The sequence below is a fragment of the Gorilla gorilla genome, chromosome 1 (assembly GCF_029281585.2).
Source record: "Gorilla gorilla gorilla isolate KB3781 chromosome 1, NHGRI_mGorGor1-v2.1_pri, whole genome shotgun sequence".
Taxonomy (NCBI): domain Eukaryota; kingdom Metazoa; phylum Chordata; class Mammalia; order Primates; family Hominidae; genus Gorilla; species Gorilla gorilla.
This window is the reverse complement of record NC_073224.2, coordinates 192,804,408-192,819,388: the sequence shown is the minus strand read 5'-3', so window position 1 is coordinate 192,819,388 and position 14,981 is coordinate 192,804,408. Positions and strand designations below refer to the sequence as shown.

The window sequence follows — 14,981 nt, the reverse complement described above, 5'->3', positions numbered from 1 at the left end:
AATATTGAAAAAAATGCTCGACATCACTAATCAACAGAAATGTGAATGAAAACCACATCTCACACAAGTCAGAATGGCTATTATTAAAAAGTTTCAAAGCAACATATGCTGGCTAGGCTGCAGAAAAAAAAATCATGTGTATACATTGTTTGTGGAAATGTAAATTAGTTCCACCACCATGGAAAGCAGTTTGGAGATTTCTCAAAGAACTTAAAATAGAACTACTATTTGACCCAGCAATCCCAATGTTAGCTATCTATCCAAAAGAAAATAAGTTGCTCTACCAAAAAGACACCTCTACTCATACATTCATCACAGCACTATTCACAATAGCAAAGACATGGCATCAACCTTGGTGCCCATCAGTGGTGAATTGGATAAAGAAAACGTGATACATATACACAGTGGAATACTAGGCAACTATAAAAAAATAAAGAAATCATGTTCTTTGCAGCAACATCGATGAATTGGGAGGCAATAATCCTAAGCAAATTAACACAGCAACAGAAAACCAAATACCACATGTTCTCACTTATAAGTGGGAACTACATGTTGGATACTTATGGACATAAATATGGGAACAATAGACACTGGGGACTACTAGAGGGGTAGGTACAGATATGAGTAAGCATTGAAAATTTGACTAATATATGCCATACTCACTACCTGAGTGGCAGAATCATTTGTATCCAAACCCTCAGCATCACACAATATACCAGTGTAAAAAACCTGCATACGTACCTGAATCTAAAATAAAAGTTGAAATTATAAAAAGAGGAACAAAAAGAATGCTCATGCACAGATATGCATGTAAAAATGCCAGGGAGGGTTAATTCATAGCAATAGTTACTATTTAACCTACTTTACTTGAGGTTGACAAAGAAATCATTTTTTAAATATTAATTTCTGTTTAGTACAGATTGTCCTTAGTCAGGGCTCCTAAACAGAGTGCAAAGTTCTGATTGTATAATTACATACTATTGTAGGGTGAAAGAGAATTGGTAAACAGGCTCCTGCTGTGGCTATAGTACTAGACTGAAGTAGGACTAAAATTGCTCTAGGACTTTCTCTGGTAGAGAAGGTAGACCTATCAATGGGGGAAAAAGTCATAACTAACATGATGTAGAATTTTTTTAAATTGTCATGTATATGAATTGAGAAAAAAAATCATGCTATGGATATTATGAGACCAGTTTCCCCAATGGAATAAAATAAAGTACTTGAACAGCTGCCATGTTAGCATCTGTTTGTCCATATCATCATCCAGTTACTAGAAAGACATAATTCCCACTCTTCACTCAATATATAGATGGAAGTGGTTTTTATGGTAAATAAAATTAGATTTGCAATAAGACAAAAGTAATGATTCAGGACTTGGTTAATGTTAAGTTTAAATGTACATATCATGTTGAGAATTTTCTTTGAACATGTAACCAAAAAAAAGTGCTACTGAATGAACATTATTGCAATGTAGTAAAGCAGAATGCAATTTCCTTGAGGTCAGCATTCAAGTCTGTTTTCCTCGCAGCGGTGCCCACACACCTAGCATACTGCCTGGCACACAGTAAATGCTCATTAAATATTTGTGAGGTACATGGACAGGGGAATGTGGTAGACAGCTGATGAAGCTTTTCTCCCACTGTTCCCCTAGGTGGATCATCCATAGTCAATCGATTCTGAACTCTGAGGTCCAAGTCTGCCCTCCCCCTTCACTCTCCCCACAAGTGGGCGGGACAATCCTCCCATGACTTAAGCACAGGTGGACAGGGGTGGTCAGAGAGAGGAAGGGGCACTCAGAGATCCAGCAGGTGCTGCACCATGAGTGTCTCTGTGCTGAGCCCCAGCAGACTCCTGGGTGGTGTCTCCGGGATCCTCCAAGTGATCTCCCTGCTCATTCTGCTTCTGCTGCTGATCAAGGCAGCTCAGCTCTACCTGCACAGGCAGTGGCTGCTCAAAGCCCTCCAGCAGTTCCCGTGCCCTCCCTCCCACTGGCTCTTCGGGCACATCCAGGAGGTAGGGAGGAACTCAATGGGGCAGTGGGAGGGCAAGGAGGGATGGGGCTCTGAGACCCTGGTCACAAAATCCATAGAGCAAAGCCTTGTTTTGTAACAAACATGAGGCCTCATAGGAACACCCAGCCTACCTCTCTGGTTTCAGCTTGTCCCAGTCATGAGGAGCTCACTCCTCCCATGAAGCCCATCCTGCTGGTCCTCAGCTCTATCACCCATGCCCTCCTTCTGCAGATATCAAGTGTGTCTTGGCAGTCCTGCACATGGAGGGCAATGCCTGATTGTCTCCAGACTGATTACCCCATAAGCCTTGGCTTTTCTCAAAGAACAAGTCTTCTAGATGCTCCCTGTCCAGTCACTCAATGCCATTGTCTCTGCATGGCCCTGCGTTTGCCTGGGAGCACAGACACCCATCTGAGGACTCTGTGCCATGAGGAGTTCATGGTCTGTGAAGAATACAGGCAGGAATTTGAGAAGGTGTCAGATTGCAGGAAAAGAGCTCACTCTGCTGGGGTGGATATCTGAGGCAGAGATCTGCTGGTGTAGGGGACCAACTGGCTAAGTAAGTTTCCCCAAGACTCACGGAATTTCCACAACAGGTGATTTAGGACCTGAAAACCTGACAATTGTGGGTACACATGAGGGGGGCAGCCTGCACAATGTCCTCCAAGTGAGGAGACTGGTGTTTGAGTTGCACATTGAACAGGGTGTATTGACCTCCTGGCTCTCCTCCCACACACCCGGACTGTGAGCTCCCTGGAGGTGAGCATGTCATCCCCTTCCTGTGCCCCGGCAATCAGCAAAATCCTGGCACAGCTTGATGGTCAGCTCAGGTGTATAGAGCAAGCTTGTCCAACCCATGCCCCATGGGGCTGCATGTAGCTCAGGATGGCTTTGAATGTGGCCCAACACAAATTCGTAAACTTTCTTAAAACATTATGAGATTATTTTGCAATTTTTTGAGCTCATCCGCTATCATTAGCGTTCATGTATTTTATGCATGGCCCAAGACAATTATTTTTCTTCCAATGTGGCCTAGGAAAGCCAAAAGATTGGACAGGCCAGGTGTAGAGGAGCAGAAGAAGAAGAGAAAGGAGCAGCAAGAGGGCTGAGGAGGGACACAGCCCATCCCCTGTGCACTGCTATCCCTGTATGGGGAGGGGGGCGGGTAGGAACACAGCAAGGTAAACGGCTGCATGGAGAGGGACTCACCAAGGTGCTATGAATTGAACACACTTAAGTAGAGATAGGGGTTGCAGGGAGCTCAGGCCTATTGTTTCTCAGCAAAGGAGGCAACATAGTTCTCAGCAGAGCAGAACCAATGTGGGGACCTGACAAAGTTCTAGCCCTATATGGACTGGTCCCAATACCACTCCACCTTCTTTCCCATTCTCCTCTTTTACCATATGTTACTCACTACCTCACTACCTGCCTCTGCATTTCAACCTCTAGGCCTCTGATCACACTGTGCTTGCTACCTGGAATTATTTTCTCACTCATATCTATCGGTCAAGGCCCAGCACCAAGCTACCTCCTTCAAGAAGGCCTCCTGGGTCTCCCAGTAGTGAAGGGCCGACTCTTTTTTCCATGGGCTATCCTTCTCAAGAGGCCAGAGCAGTGTTAACTTGACTCAGTTATTGTTCTGCAGTGTCATAAGTGTGGGATTCTTCTGGGAGAGACCATCTCTGATTTATGTTTGTAACCCAATAGTCCCTCAGTAAATGATGACTCAGTGAGTGAGGAAGAGCTTTCTAATGTTCAGTTCTGAGTTAGGTCCCTCTTCAAAGCTTCCCCAGATGCTTGTCCTTCATTTCATATCATGTCCATTATCCCCTACTGCACAGCCTCTAATCTTTCTTACCCCCCAACTAGACTTAAAATTCCACACAGATAAGGACCACAGCTGTGTCCTAACACAGTGCCTGAACCACACTGGGCACATAGTGTGTGTGCAGTAAGCATGTGCTGAACGAAGGAGCCTACCCCACAGTAGGGCAAGCTGCCTCAGAGCTGGACAATATGATTATCAGAAGGAGGTGGGCAGACATTCGATACTTATGTGGTAGACAGTTGCTTTGAGTTACTAGAAGCAGTTGAAATAAAGAAGAGTTGGCTACATGGAACATCGCTAGGACCCAATGTCTTTGAGGGTTCCAGATGAGATTAAAGCAAAGCTGAGTCTTGAAAACTGAGGAGAGGTGGCTGCTCTGTGGCAGACAGAAGGGCATTCAAGGTAGAGAAAAGAGCAAGTGCCAGGGCCCAGAAGAGTGAGCAGGTGTAGCTGGTGTGTGAATCAGCAGCAGTGGTGGCATCGGCATTGGAGCTGAAACAAACGGGTGATGGTGGAATTGCCAGCAGGGCTGGAGGCAAGAAAAGAGAAGTTGAAGCCAGAAAGCCAAGGGCTTTGTGATCCACATCGAAGAGTTTAGAAAGATGACTGCAGGCAGCAGGGAGCTCATAATTCGTTGATAAGTGAAAATGAGAATAAGAAACCCAAATCTCAAAATTATCATCCAACACCAGCACCATATGCATATACTCAGACTCCATCCCATAAATCTGTACATATTCAACATGTAGAATACTATTATGCACACAATTTTATAGTCAATCTTTTTTTGCTTAGCCATACACATCCCAAATGCTATTTTATCTCAACAAATATTTACCATATACGCCGGGACAATATTGAAAATATAACAAGTATGATTATATAAAATTATTGTGTAATTTAAGATGTTCACATTAATTCATTTTATTCTCTAGATATACCAAATGATTTTACAAATCTGCTCAAGTAATATGAGTTATGCACATTGCCCATGGAAATTGTTGTATTTATGACTTCCAGAGATGTTACACAACATGAAGACAATGGCTGACTTAAATTTCTGCTGGCAGCATTGAGTGAGAGCTCATAGTGCTTGGCCTAAGGTCAAGTCCTGGGGAGATACAAAGAATCTGGATCACAGCTCAGGTCATCAGAAACAGATCTAAATCCCTAACCTGCGCTACATGGCTCCTGTAGTTGTCCTGCCCTTCACTCCTGCTGCAAAGACTAGAAGTAAATGAAAGTGTTCATCTGTCTACCCTTGTTGACAGTTCCAACACGACCAGGAGCTACAACGGATTCAGGAACGGGTGAAGACATTCCCAAGTGCCTGTCCTTATTGGATATGGGGAGGCAAAGTTCGTGTCCAGCTCTATGACCCTGACTATATGAAGGTGATTCTGGGGAGATCAGGTGAGATCGAACCCCCATCCCAACTGCAATTTCTCTTCCCTCTTGACACATGCTCCTGGGTCTGTAAAATTCCAGAAGAGAGTGGCTGTTCAAACATCAAAGCTGAAACCTCTCCCACGCATCCACCAAGCCCACCATGCCCAGCCTGTAGTCAAAAATAGTTACTGAATACTGAATGTTTAAAACAATATGTGGGGCTGAATTTTCTATTCTTTTTTCTATTTCTCTATTAAGAAAATTGAGGTTTTCTGAAACATAAATTGCCCCAGATCTGTAAAACAAATTTCATACCCACATTGACTTGGGTTTTGAAGCTCTAATTTTTGCCTGTCCTGGTCAGGAGGTGACTAGGAAATCATCAATGTGGAAAAACCCATGGCTCTGTATTATTCATTATCATTGAAGACCTAGCCTATGTATCTCACCAATTCACCTTCCTAGCCCTCTGGGTGTTTTCCTGCTGGAACACTGAGTCTGTCTTCCTGAGCCCACACTGACCTTCAGGACAGAAATAGAAGTGGATGGGAGTCAAGTGGGAGGTGACATGGGTCAAACTGCCAACTGACGGACACCAAGAACTGATGCTGCCTCTGACACTGCCTTCTTAGTAACTCCTAGTTTCCTATAAAGCCCTTTCTTGCCTTTCAGACCCGAAATCCCATGGTTCCTACAGATTCCTGGCTCCATGGATTGGTATGTGTGCAAACTAGGACTGCAGCCCACTCCCTAGTTAGGTTTGAGTTATTTATTTGGCTCACAGAGAACAACAGATTAGAGGCCACCACTATCATGACCTCATCCCCAAATCAAGCCTCATTTCCTTCTTCTAACAAGACCCTCACCCCTTCCTAATGCTGGTGCAAACCTTCCTGAGGCTCAGCTTCTTCCATTTCATGTCTCAGTTCTCTCCAGACATCCTTGGCTTCACATTTATTTTACATCTGCCCACAACCCTTTTCAACCTTTATCTCACAGCTGTCATAATCACATGCATGTAGCAGCTCAATTAGAAAATTCACATGCCTGAAATATACCTCCTTTTCCTGCATTTGCCCATGATGTGGCTTCTTCTGGATAGTTCTTCCCCCAAGAAGCCACCTTTCTCCCTCCCAAATTGTCACCAGTCATCCCTAGGTCCGTGCAGCCTCTGACACACACACATACACACATTCGTGTCTACCTTAGGGTACGGCTTGCTCCTGTTGAATGGGCAGACATGGTTCCAGCATCGACGGATGCTGACCCCAGCCTTCCACTATGACATCCTGAAGCCATACGTGGGGCTCATGGCAGACTCTGTACGAGTGATGCTGGTGAGTCCATGTCTCTCTCCTCTCCCCACACCCACTCACAGCACACACTCTCACCAACTCCACTCTCAACCCTGTGTCCCACAGGCAGACATAGACATAGACACGTGGAACAACACTCTCAGGTCATTGCTGTGAGAGTAGAGGGTTCCCCAGAGTTGTATAACGTAGGAGAACACCCAGGCATCAGGTCAGATCCACACTTTGTTCCCCACCATAGGAATAGAGATTCATGGTGAACACAAGGCCCTTCTCCTCCCACTTTGGAACCTCAGCACAAGGGACTGGAGGCGTATGCAATCTTGTTGGACAGTAGGACTTCCTATGCTGGCTGGCCTGGGCAATGGCAGCTTCAGTGGCAGCATGGAGAGGCCAAGATGTCACCCACCCAGGCTCTGGCCTGGGGCCCCAGGTTTCTGCATGGATTTAAGCCACCCTTGGAAGGAAATGAACACCAGGTCTATGTTCTCAGAGTGATACCTGCCATAGATAGCATCATCTCCAGTCAGGACTCTGATTTCTCACCCAACTGTGCCCAGTACATTTTGATGAATGGAAAAGAATTGAAGTCCCTGTTTTCTCTACAACAGAGTGCCCATACTAGCCCCTTAAGCTATCTTTGGCACTGAAACTTTCTGCCCTAAAGTTGGTGTCCTACTAGTCCCTCAGAACTAGCTCAGCTCTCAGAACACTGAAGAGTCCCCCATTATTTATCCCAGAACAACAATAACAACACAATTTTCACAACCATATGTCCTAACTGAATCTCAAAATTCAATACTTAATCCATGCTATTGTGAGAGGATCTGTTGAATGTTGTATTAAAAATGTGTGAGAATTAGGCGTCAGTTTACCAACACTGGCTTTACAGTCCCAGTTTCTACAATGCATCTGCTCTATAAAGTGAAGAATCCCAACCAAGATATCTGCAAGCTACAGGAAAAAACAGGATATCTGCAGGTACATGAAAAAGCCAGGCCTTATTAGCAAAGCACTTCTTGGAGATTAAGAAGGTCCATGCCCCCTCCCACCACAGGACAAATGGGAAGAGCTCCTTGGCCAGGATTCCCCTCTGGAGGTCTTTCAGCACGTCTCCTTGATGACCCTGGACACCATCATGAAGAGTGCCTTCAGCCATCAGGGCAGCATCCAGGTGGACAGGTCAGTGACAACCCTCCAGCTGCAGGGCCCTTGTTCTTATCAAGTGGAGTGCACATACCTGAGGGGCAGGTGGGCAGCGTGAAGGCTCACCGCCACACAAAGGAAGAGTCAGTCCCTGACCAAACTCTAATTCCAGTCCAGACCAAACAAGTCCCAGGAACAGATGCCTAATTCCTAGCACAGGTGGACCCTGGATGTTCATACCATCTGATAAAGGCCAAAGGATAATAGGGCTGTAAGACAGAAGAAACATTGCCTCAAGGCTGCTTGTCCCCATTATCCGAGGCTGCCTCCTCTCAGACCCCATTCTACTTCCGGGTAATGGGCCCACCCCTACTGCGGTCTCTTCTTCATACTCTCCCTCAGGAATTCTCAGTCCTACATCCAGGCCATTAGTGACCTGAACAACCTGGTTTTTTGCCGTATGAGGAATGCCTTTCATGAGAATGACACCATCTACAGCCTGACCTCTGCTGGCCGCTGGACACACCGCGCCTGCCAGCTGGCCCATCAGCACACAGGTTCTGTCTCTTCCTCTTGTCTCACAGCCTTTCCCAGGCACAGTGAAAGTACCTGCCCTGACTCCTCAGGCAGAGAAGGCCCCTAGTAACCCTGCAGAAGCCAGAACACACTCAGCCTGGGGAATTCCCTTGCTCAGGGGCTGGGAGCCAAGATGTGAGGGGCCAGATTCTGTGCCTTGGTTTATCAATGTCCCCACATGGAGATAACTGAATGAGACCCTGTCCAAACAGCATTCAAGCGGAGCCTCCATGAACTGTGCCGCTGGTGGGAGGGGTGCCCTGCCTCACACAGTACTAGAGCTTCCATCCCTGACCCTGCACCCACACTCACATTCATGCTGAGATCTACCAGGCACCCACACTGGGACAGTTGGGCAGCTAGGCCTCCTGGGGGCTGCTGACGGTCTCAGCTCTGCCTGGTAACCATTGTTCTGGTACAGACCAAGTGATCCAACTGAGGAAGGCTCAACTACAGAAGGAGGGGGAGCTGGAGAAGATCAAGAGGAAGAGGCACTTGGATTTTCTGGACATCCTCCTCTTGGCCAAAGTGAGTATGTGTAGGAGAGGCCTGAGTCTTTGCCCAGAAGTACAGAGCAAGAGACAAGCCCTGCACTTTCACCACGGTCTTCCCAGATGGAGAATGGGAGCATCTTGTCAGACAAGGACCTCCGTGCTGAGGTGGACACGTTCATGTTTGAGGGCCACGACACCACAGCCAGCGGGATCTCCTGGATCTTCTATGCTCTGGCCACACACCCCAAGCATCAGGAGAGGTGCCGGGAGGAGATCCATGGCCTCCTGGGTGATGGAGCCTCCATCACCTGGTGAGTGACGGCTCAAAAGATGGGGTTCCCTGCCTTCTCCACAGGGGCCCCTGGTCTGCCCAGGCCTTGCTGGTGTTCAGGATGGACTTGTTTCAGGAACCACCTGGACCAGATGCCCTACACCACCATGTGCATTAAGGAGGCACTGAGGCTCTACCCACCGGTGCCAGGCATTGGCAGAGAGCTCAGCACTCCCGTCACCTTCCCTGATGGGCGCTCCTTGCCCAAAGGTATGAAGTTTCCCCACCCTCTCACCCAAAGTCTCCACGGGGACATGTGGAGGGTGAGAAATCCATGTGTGCTTCAGAATTCTGCACATCTCTGGGTCTCCCTTTTGTTCTAAAAAAATCAAAAACATACTTTGTATTTAGGATGAATTTGAAAAGTCTGGCTGAGAGCTTGAACCCACCAAAGTTCAAGAAATAAATGTTAATCTCTGAATGTGGCCTTGGGTCAGTAACTGTAAAATCCTATTCCTTGAGATGTGCAGGGCTGGAAAGAGAATCAGACAAGGGCAGAGAGGGATGTGTTTCTTTCCTCATGGGGTCAGTGCAAAAGAGGCTCATCAGGAATCTCATTTCTTGGGTCGGCTGTTGTCCAGTCTCTGAGGAACCCTCAGGTTGATGGCACAGAGCAGCCAATGACCAGATCTGGGGCCACCAAGGCACAACTCCCCCAGTTCTGGTCCCGGTCCTGCCATAACCTAGTTGTGTGAACACAGACAAGACAATTGGTCTCTCTGAGACTCAGGTATCTCCCCTGAAAACTGAGAGCAAAAGAATGTCTTCCTTGGAGCATTGTTGTACTGAGTGAGTTCATGTATATTCTCCAATGACCCTTGGAGGATATTTGATGAATGTGAAATGTCACTGGACTTACCGTAAAGAGTAATGCTCTGATTCTTTTTTGCTTCTCATTCCTGCATAAATGGTTGTCTATTCATCATCTGAACTCACATGCTTTGTCAAGCCTAACCCACCTGCATAATGGCAGAATCATCCTAGTCAAAGTGACAATTTATAGAAAGTAGGTGTTTTGGGCCTTCTTTTGCCCCTGCAGGCTGAATACCAGGCAACCCCATGCAAATGATCGGTCTTCTCTCTCTTTCCAACCTGCACCACAGGTATCATGGTCTTCCTCTCCATTTATGGCCTTCACCACAACCCAAAAGTGTGGCCCAACCCAGAGGTATGTGGTCCTTGAGAGGAGGAAATGGGGTGATCTCTGAAGACCAATACCTTCTCCTGCTTCCACCTCTGGGAGTACTGTCCCCTCATGGGTGGCAAGTAGGTGCTGGATCCTTAACTATCCTGGCTCTGGTGCTCTCTCTGCAGGTGTTTGACCCTTCCCGTTTTGCACCGGGTTCTGCTCAACACAGCCACGCTTTCCTGCCCTTCTCAGGAGGATCAAGGTGAGACGTCCTGTGTGGTAATTGGAATAGAGGAATGAGGGAAGTCTCTGGTCAACCCTCTGATCTTTGTGAGCCCAATGTTCATATGTGGCATCTTCAGGTGTGCTCTTAAATGTTGGTATTTGTGGGAAAGTCAGGCATCTGGTGTGGGCGTCTCTGTGTACAAAAGGAAGGTGGCATTCAGAGCACCCCATGGAGACTTTGCTCCCTCTGCTTCTTCAAATGGGCAGCCTGAATTCACTGTCAGTGCATGTTCCAAACTTCAGTATATTCATGTATTTTCTTCACTGTAAGGATATGAATTCTCAAAATTAGATATTCTCCAGTAAATTCAACTTCAGCTGTTTGCTTTTCTCAGTTGTCAGGAATAGTAAACTGTAGATTTCTCTCTCCCCACACATCCTCAATGCAGCACACTACCTTCCCTATTTAATTCACTGTCTGTCATAGAGATGAATCATTGAAATCTTTGCATCTGTTTATAATACAGATGACCTGCAAGTCCTACCTTTCAAGTCATATAAGGGAGAGGTTAAGGTAGCCCTTTGAAGAAAGTTTTGCAACAGTGTGTGTCATGTCATACATTTTTCTGTCTTGCCCAATGACATTTTTACTTCATTATATAGTGTTCACATATTTACGTCTATTTTCCCATTTGGCAAATTCTGTACATGCCTTAGGAACTTTATACCATAGTCCTGCAATCCACTTAGCACAATATTGGCCAAAAACATAAAAATGTGAACAGTACACTGTCTTGGAGAGAAAAGCCCAATAATTATCATATAACGCACAACATTTGAAGCCTCCTGGTATGTGAAATATAAAACACACTTGAAATAGCTGTTGAGCTGGAGAGGAAAACTCCAGAATGGCTGTGGTGGAAATCATCGTGGCATCAGGAATCGTCCTGTGACATACACACAGGCAAAAATGATACAAATTCTTAGTAGAAACACAGTTTGTTCAAAGAAATAATTATGTGACTTCTTCAAATGGTGAGTCCACTTACATAGAACAGGAAAGCTTCCTCCTGAAACTCCTTCTCCAGCACTGGTCTGTCTATCCCAGCATGAGGAAGTCCTCGTAAACATTGCCTGCAAATCATGTCACTGCCACTAGAGAACCGGAGAGCATTCCTAAGCTCCATTTCTAGCTCAGAACTAATATTTACTCTCAGTGTATTTCATTCTATTTTATTCATTTTAAAACTTAAATAACATCATTCAAATATAAAGGTATTTCTTAAGCTACCTCTCTGGGTCAAGTCCTATGCAGCATGATGAGAAAACAGAGATAAAAGGTACAAAAATGTGTTGTACAGAAATATATCCTGTGCTCCAGACACATATCGTTCCATCAACCATCCTTTCACTCATTCACTCATTGAGTGGCTTGTTGAGTGTCCCTGTCCCTGGTGCTGTCCGCGGTACTGGACTGTGAGTGTTCATGGACAAATCACAAATGCTACCTGGGGGACTGGGAGGAAGAGGCCCAGCTGGCAGGGAGTGAGAGGCAGCTGGGCTGTGACTTTAGCCTTGAGGATGTGGCAGGCAGAGGTGGAGGGAGGACATTCTCAGCCATCTCCACATGAACAGGGCTAGGATGTGGGCTGGACAGGTAAAATGTGGGTGAGGCAAGAGCCCACGGAGGGCTTGTCTGCCAGCTGAGGCATTGGGATGCTGTCCCACCTGTGATGAAGAGCGTGGGAGGGTCTGAGCTGGGCTGTGGCTTCAGTGTGCAGGGAGGGGAAGCAGAAATCCAGAAAGTCCAAGTGAGAAGACTGAGGAAGGACAAGGAAGGATGTTTCTGGAGTAGAGTTAGAAGGCTACAGGGGCTGGTGGATGGAGGAGTGAGGTTAGACAGGAGCCCGGACCCTGGGGTGGGAGGCAGGTGGGGCAACACTGAGGATCACCCACCCAGTTCTCCTCCAGGAAGCCACCCACTGCCCTTCTGACTCCCTTAATCCACCCATCGGGGACCCCCTATGAGGATTCAGGTCCCTGTGTGCCCCACTACGTGGGAAGCACCTGAGAGTGTGGCCCACCCTCACCCTACAGGACCTGAACTGACCTCCACACTGGAGAACAAGAAATGTTTGTGGAGGAGTGAACAAACCATTGATTAACTCTTTATTTATTCACGTGATTAGACTCTGTGGCTTAGAGCCCTGGCCCTGTCTTGATAGAGGGTTTCAGGCTGCTGAGAGCAGAGGTAGAAGGTGGGAGTTAGGAGTTAGCCCAGGAAGACAGCTCTGTCCAAGGTTTGAGACAGTGTGAAGCCAGGATGGGGTAGAAGTTTCCGTGGGCTATAAGTGTGCAGGGGCTGGACACATGAGGTTGGGAACTGAATGTCCACCTCAGGGCTGGGGTCAGGGGCCAAAACCTGCTCAGATCAGAATGGGGCCTGAGGACACCTCTCAATTCATTGTCTCCGCCTGGCCCAGGAACTGCATTGGGAAACAATTTGCCATGAACGAGCTGAAGGTGGCCACGGCCCTGACCCTGCTCCGCTTTGAGCTGCTGCCTGATCCCACCAGGATCCCCATCCCCATTGCACGACTTGTGTTGAAATCCAAAAATGGAATCCACCTGCGTCTCAGGAGGCTCCCTAACCCTTGTGAAGACAAGGACCAGCTTTGAGGGCCTCCACCTGCCATCCTGTCTTCCTGACCCCCACTCCTATCTCCTGCCTGTCTGCCTATGTCCTGCTTTCTGTCTGCCCACCTTCCCTTCTTCCCACCTGCCTACTGTCCCCCAGTCTGCCTGCCCTTCTCTCTCTCACCTTTCTCCAAGCTCCCTACCTGCTTGTCTACCTGTCTCCTACCCACCTGTATCTCTTGTTGGGAGAAAAGCTGAGTGTTGGGAGAAGCTGAGGCAGAGCTTGCATGTCTGACATAAGGTAAAAGAGTCTTGGATCATGTCCAGGATCCAGGGTCTAAAACCCCTTGTGGCCTTTGGAACACCAAGCTCTGTGCTGAAGGGTGGAAGGCTACCCTGACGCACCATAACCGCAGCCCAGGGCATAAAACCCCTCGTGGCTTGGATAGAATCCAGGGCTCATGGCTCTGGAATGTGTCTGGACTTGCTGGCTCCTTGCTCCTTGCTCTCCCAGGATCAATTGTATCTTCAGTTAAAAGAACCTGCTCTCCATTATCTCAAGTAGCAGAGCAGATGCTAAACCATCACAGCTGTAAATTGTGTGCTTAATGCAACATGCCCTTTCGACCCCCACATTCTCACCACCTGTTTCTTTGTTTGATCACAAATCAATAGTCTGCACTTCCAGAGCTCGGGGCCTTCACAGCCTCCATACTTAGCTTTGGCACCCTGGACCCACTTTCTCTCTCAAACTGTCTTTTCTCAATCCTTTGACTCTGCCGGACTTTGTCACCCCCACGACCTGGTGTTGGGTCCGATACCCCGACATCGCTGAATCTCCACCCACCTCCCAAACTCCTGCCTGCCCTCCAGACTGTCTGCCCATACACCTGTCTCCTTCTTCCTGCCTGCTTGTCTGTTCCTATATTAGTTTCCTATTGCTGCTGTAATAAACTATCACAATCTCAGTGATTTTAAATAACAGCTTTTTATTCTCTTACAGTTCTGGAGGTCAAAGTCAGATATGGGTTTCACCAGATGAAAACAAGTTCTGGACAGGGCCAAACCCCCACCCCTAGAAGATTTCAGGGAGAGCCCTTGGCTTTTCAGCTCCAGAGCTGCCTTTTTTTTTGCATTCCTGGTACTGTCCCCTCCTTCCTCTTTAAAGCCAATGGCATCTTCAAGTCTCTCTCTCTGTGACTGTCTTCACATCTCTTTCCCTCTTATAAGGACCCTTGTGGTTAGTTACATCAAGCTTATTAAGATAATCAAAGATAATGTCACCACCTCAAGATCCGTTACTTACTCAAAAGTCCATTGTGACATATGCAGTCCCACAATCACAGGTTTCATGAATTAGGATGTGGACAACATGGAGACCCATTGTTCATCCTGGCACAGCCCCTACCTGATTGTCATCTGATGTGTCCATCTAAATCTCTCCTGTATGCTACCTACCTATGTACATGATTGTCAGCCAGACAATCCCTCTATCTTCCCTCCTCTCTAGAATAAGGTTCACAAGCTTGCATGCTTTGTCTAGCTTCACATGGAAGGTGATAGGGTTAGAAGAGGAGACACTAAGGCAGGGAGATAAATCCCTACTGAAGAGGGAAAACGGAAATGAGGTGTGCCCATTGGTGCCAGAACCCTAGGAGGGCCTGATTTGATCCATCCCCCTGCACACAGCCTCATACCATGTCTCCCCTGGTGCCCACACCCTGTCCAGCTCCTGAGGCTCCCATGGCAGCTGAGTTTAGACAAACGATATTTATCTAGGAGATCAGAGGGAGAGGCTCACACCTGTAGGGAAAAGACTCCAGGCCTCCATTCCATTCAAGATTTAGATTCAAGATGAATCACAGCAAAGCTGAGCTAAGAGCCTGTCTTGCTGTGTTTTG

At 47.1% G+C, this 14,981-nt stretch overlaps 1 protein-coding gene across 2 annotated transcripts; it reads left to right on the top strand.

Moving 5' to 3' along the window:
* Positions 1–1,773: 1,773 nt before the first annotated feature.
* LOC101144011 (cytochrome P450 4A22) lies at positions 1,774–14,052 on the top strand. 2 transcript variants are annotated; one of them, XM_031010421.3, is made up of 12 exons: positions 1,774–2,013; positions 5,112–5,253; positions 5,902–5,946; positions 6,439–6,566; positions 7,600–7,724; positions 8,091–8,245; positions 8,686–8,792; positions 8,879–9,069; positions 9,166–9,299; positions 10,193–10,257; positions 10,404–10,480; positions 12,927–14,052. In XM_031010421.3, exons 1-12 carry the CDS (start codon positions 1,819–1,821, stop codon positions 13,120–13,122), a joined length of 1,560 nt encoding a protein of 519 aa, XP_030866281.3. In that variant the 5' UTR covers positions 1,774–1,818; the 3' UTR covers positions 13,123–14,052. The 2 variants fall into 2 exon arrangements, with proteins under 2 accessions (XP_030866281.3, XP_030866314.3); XM_031010454.3 differs by lacking the exons at positions 8,091–8,245; positions 8,879–9,069 and having other exon boundaries at positions 9,114–9,299; positions 12,927–13,177.
* The last annotated feature ends 929 nt before the right edge of the window (positions 14,053–14,981 follow it).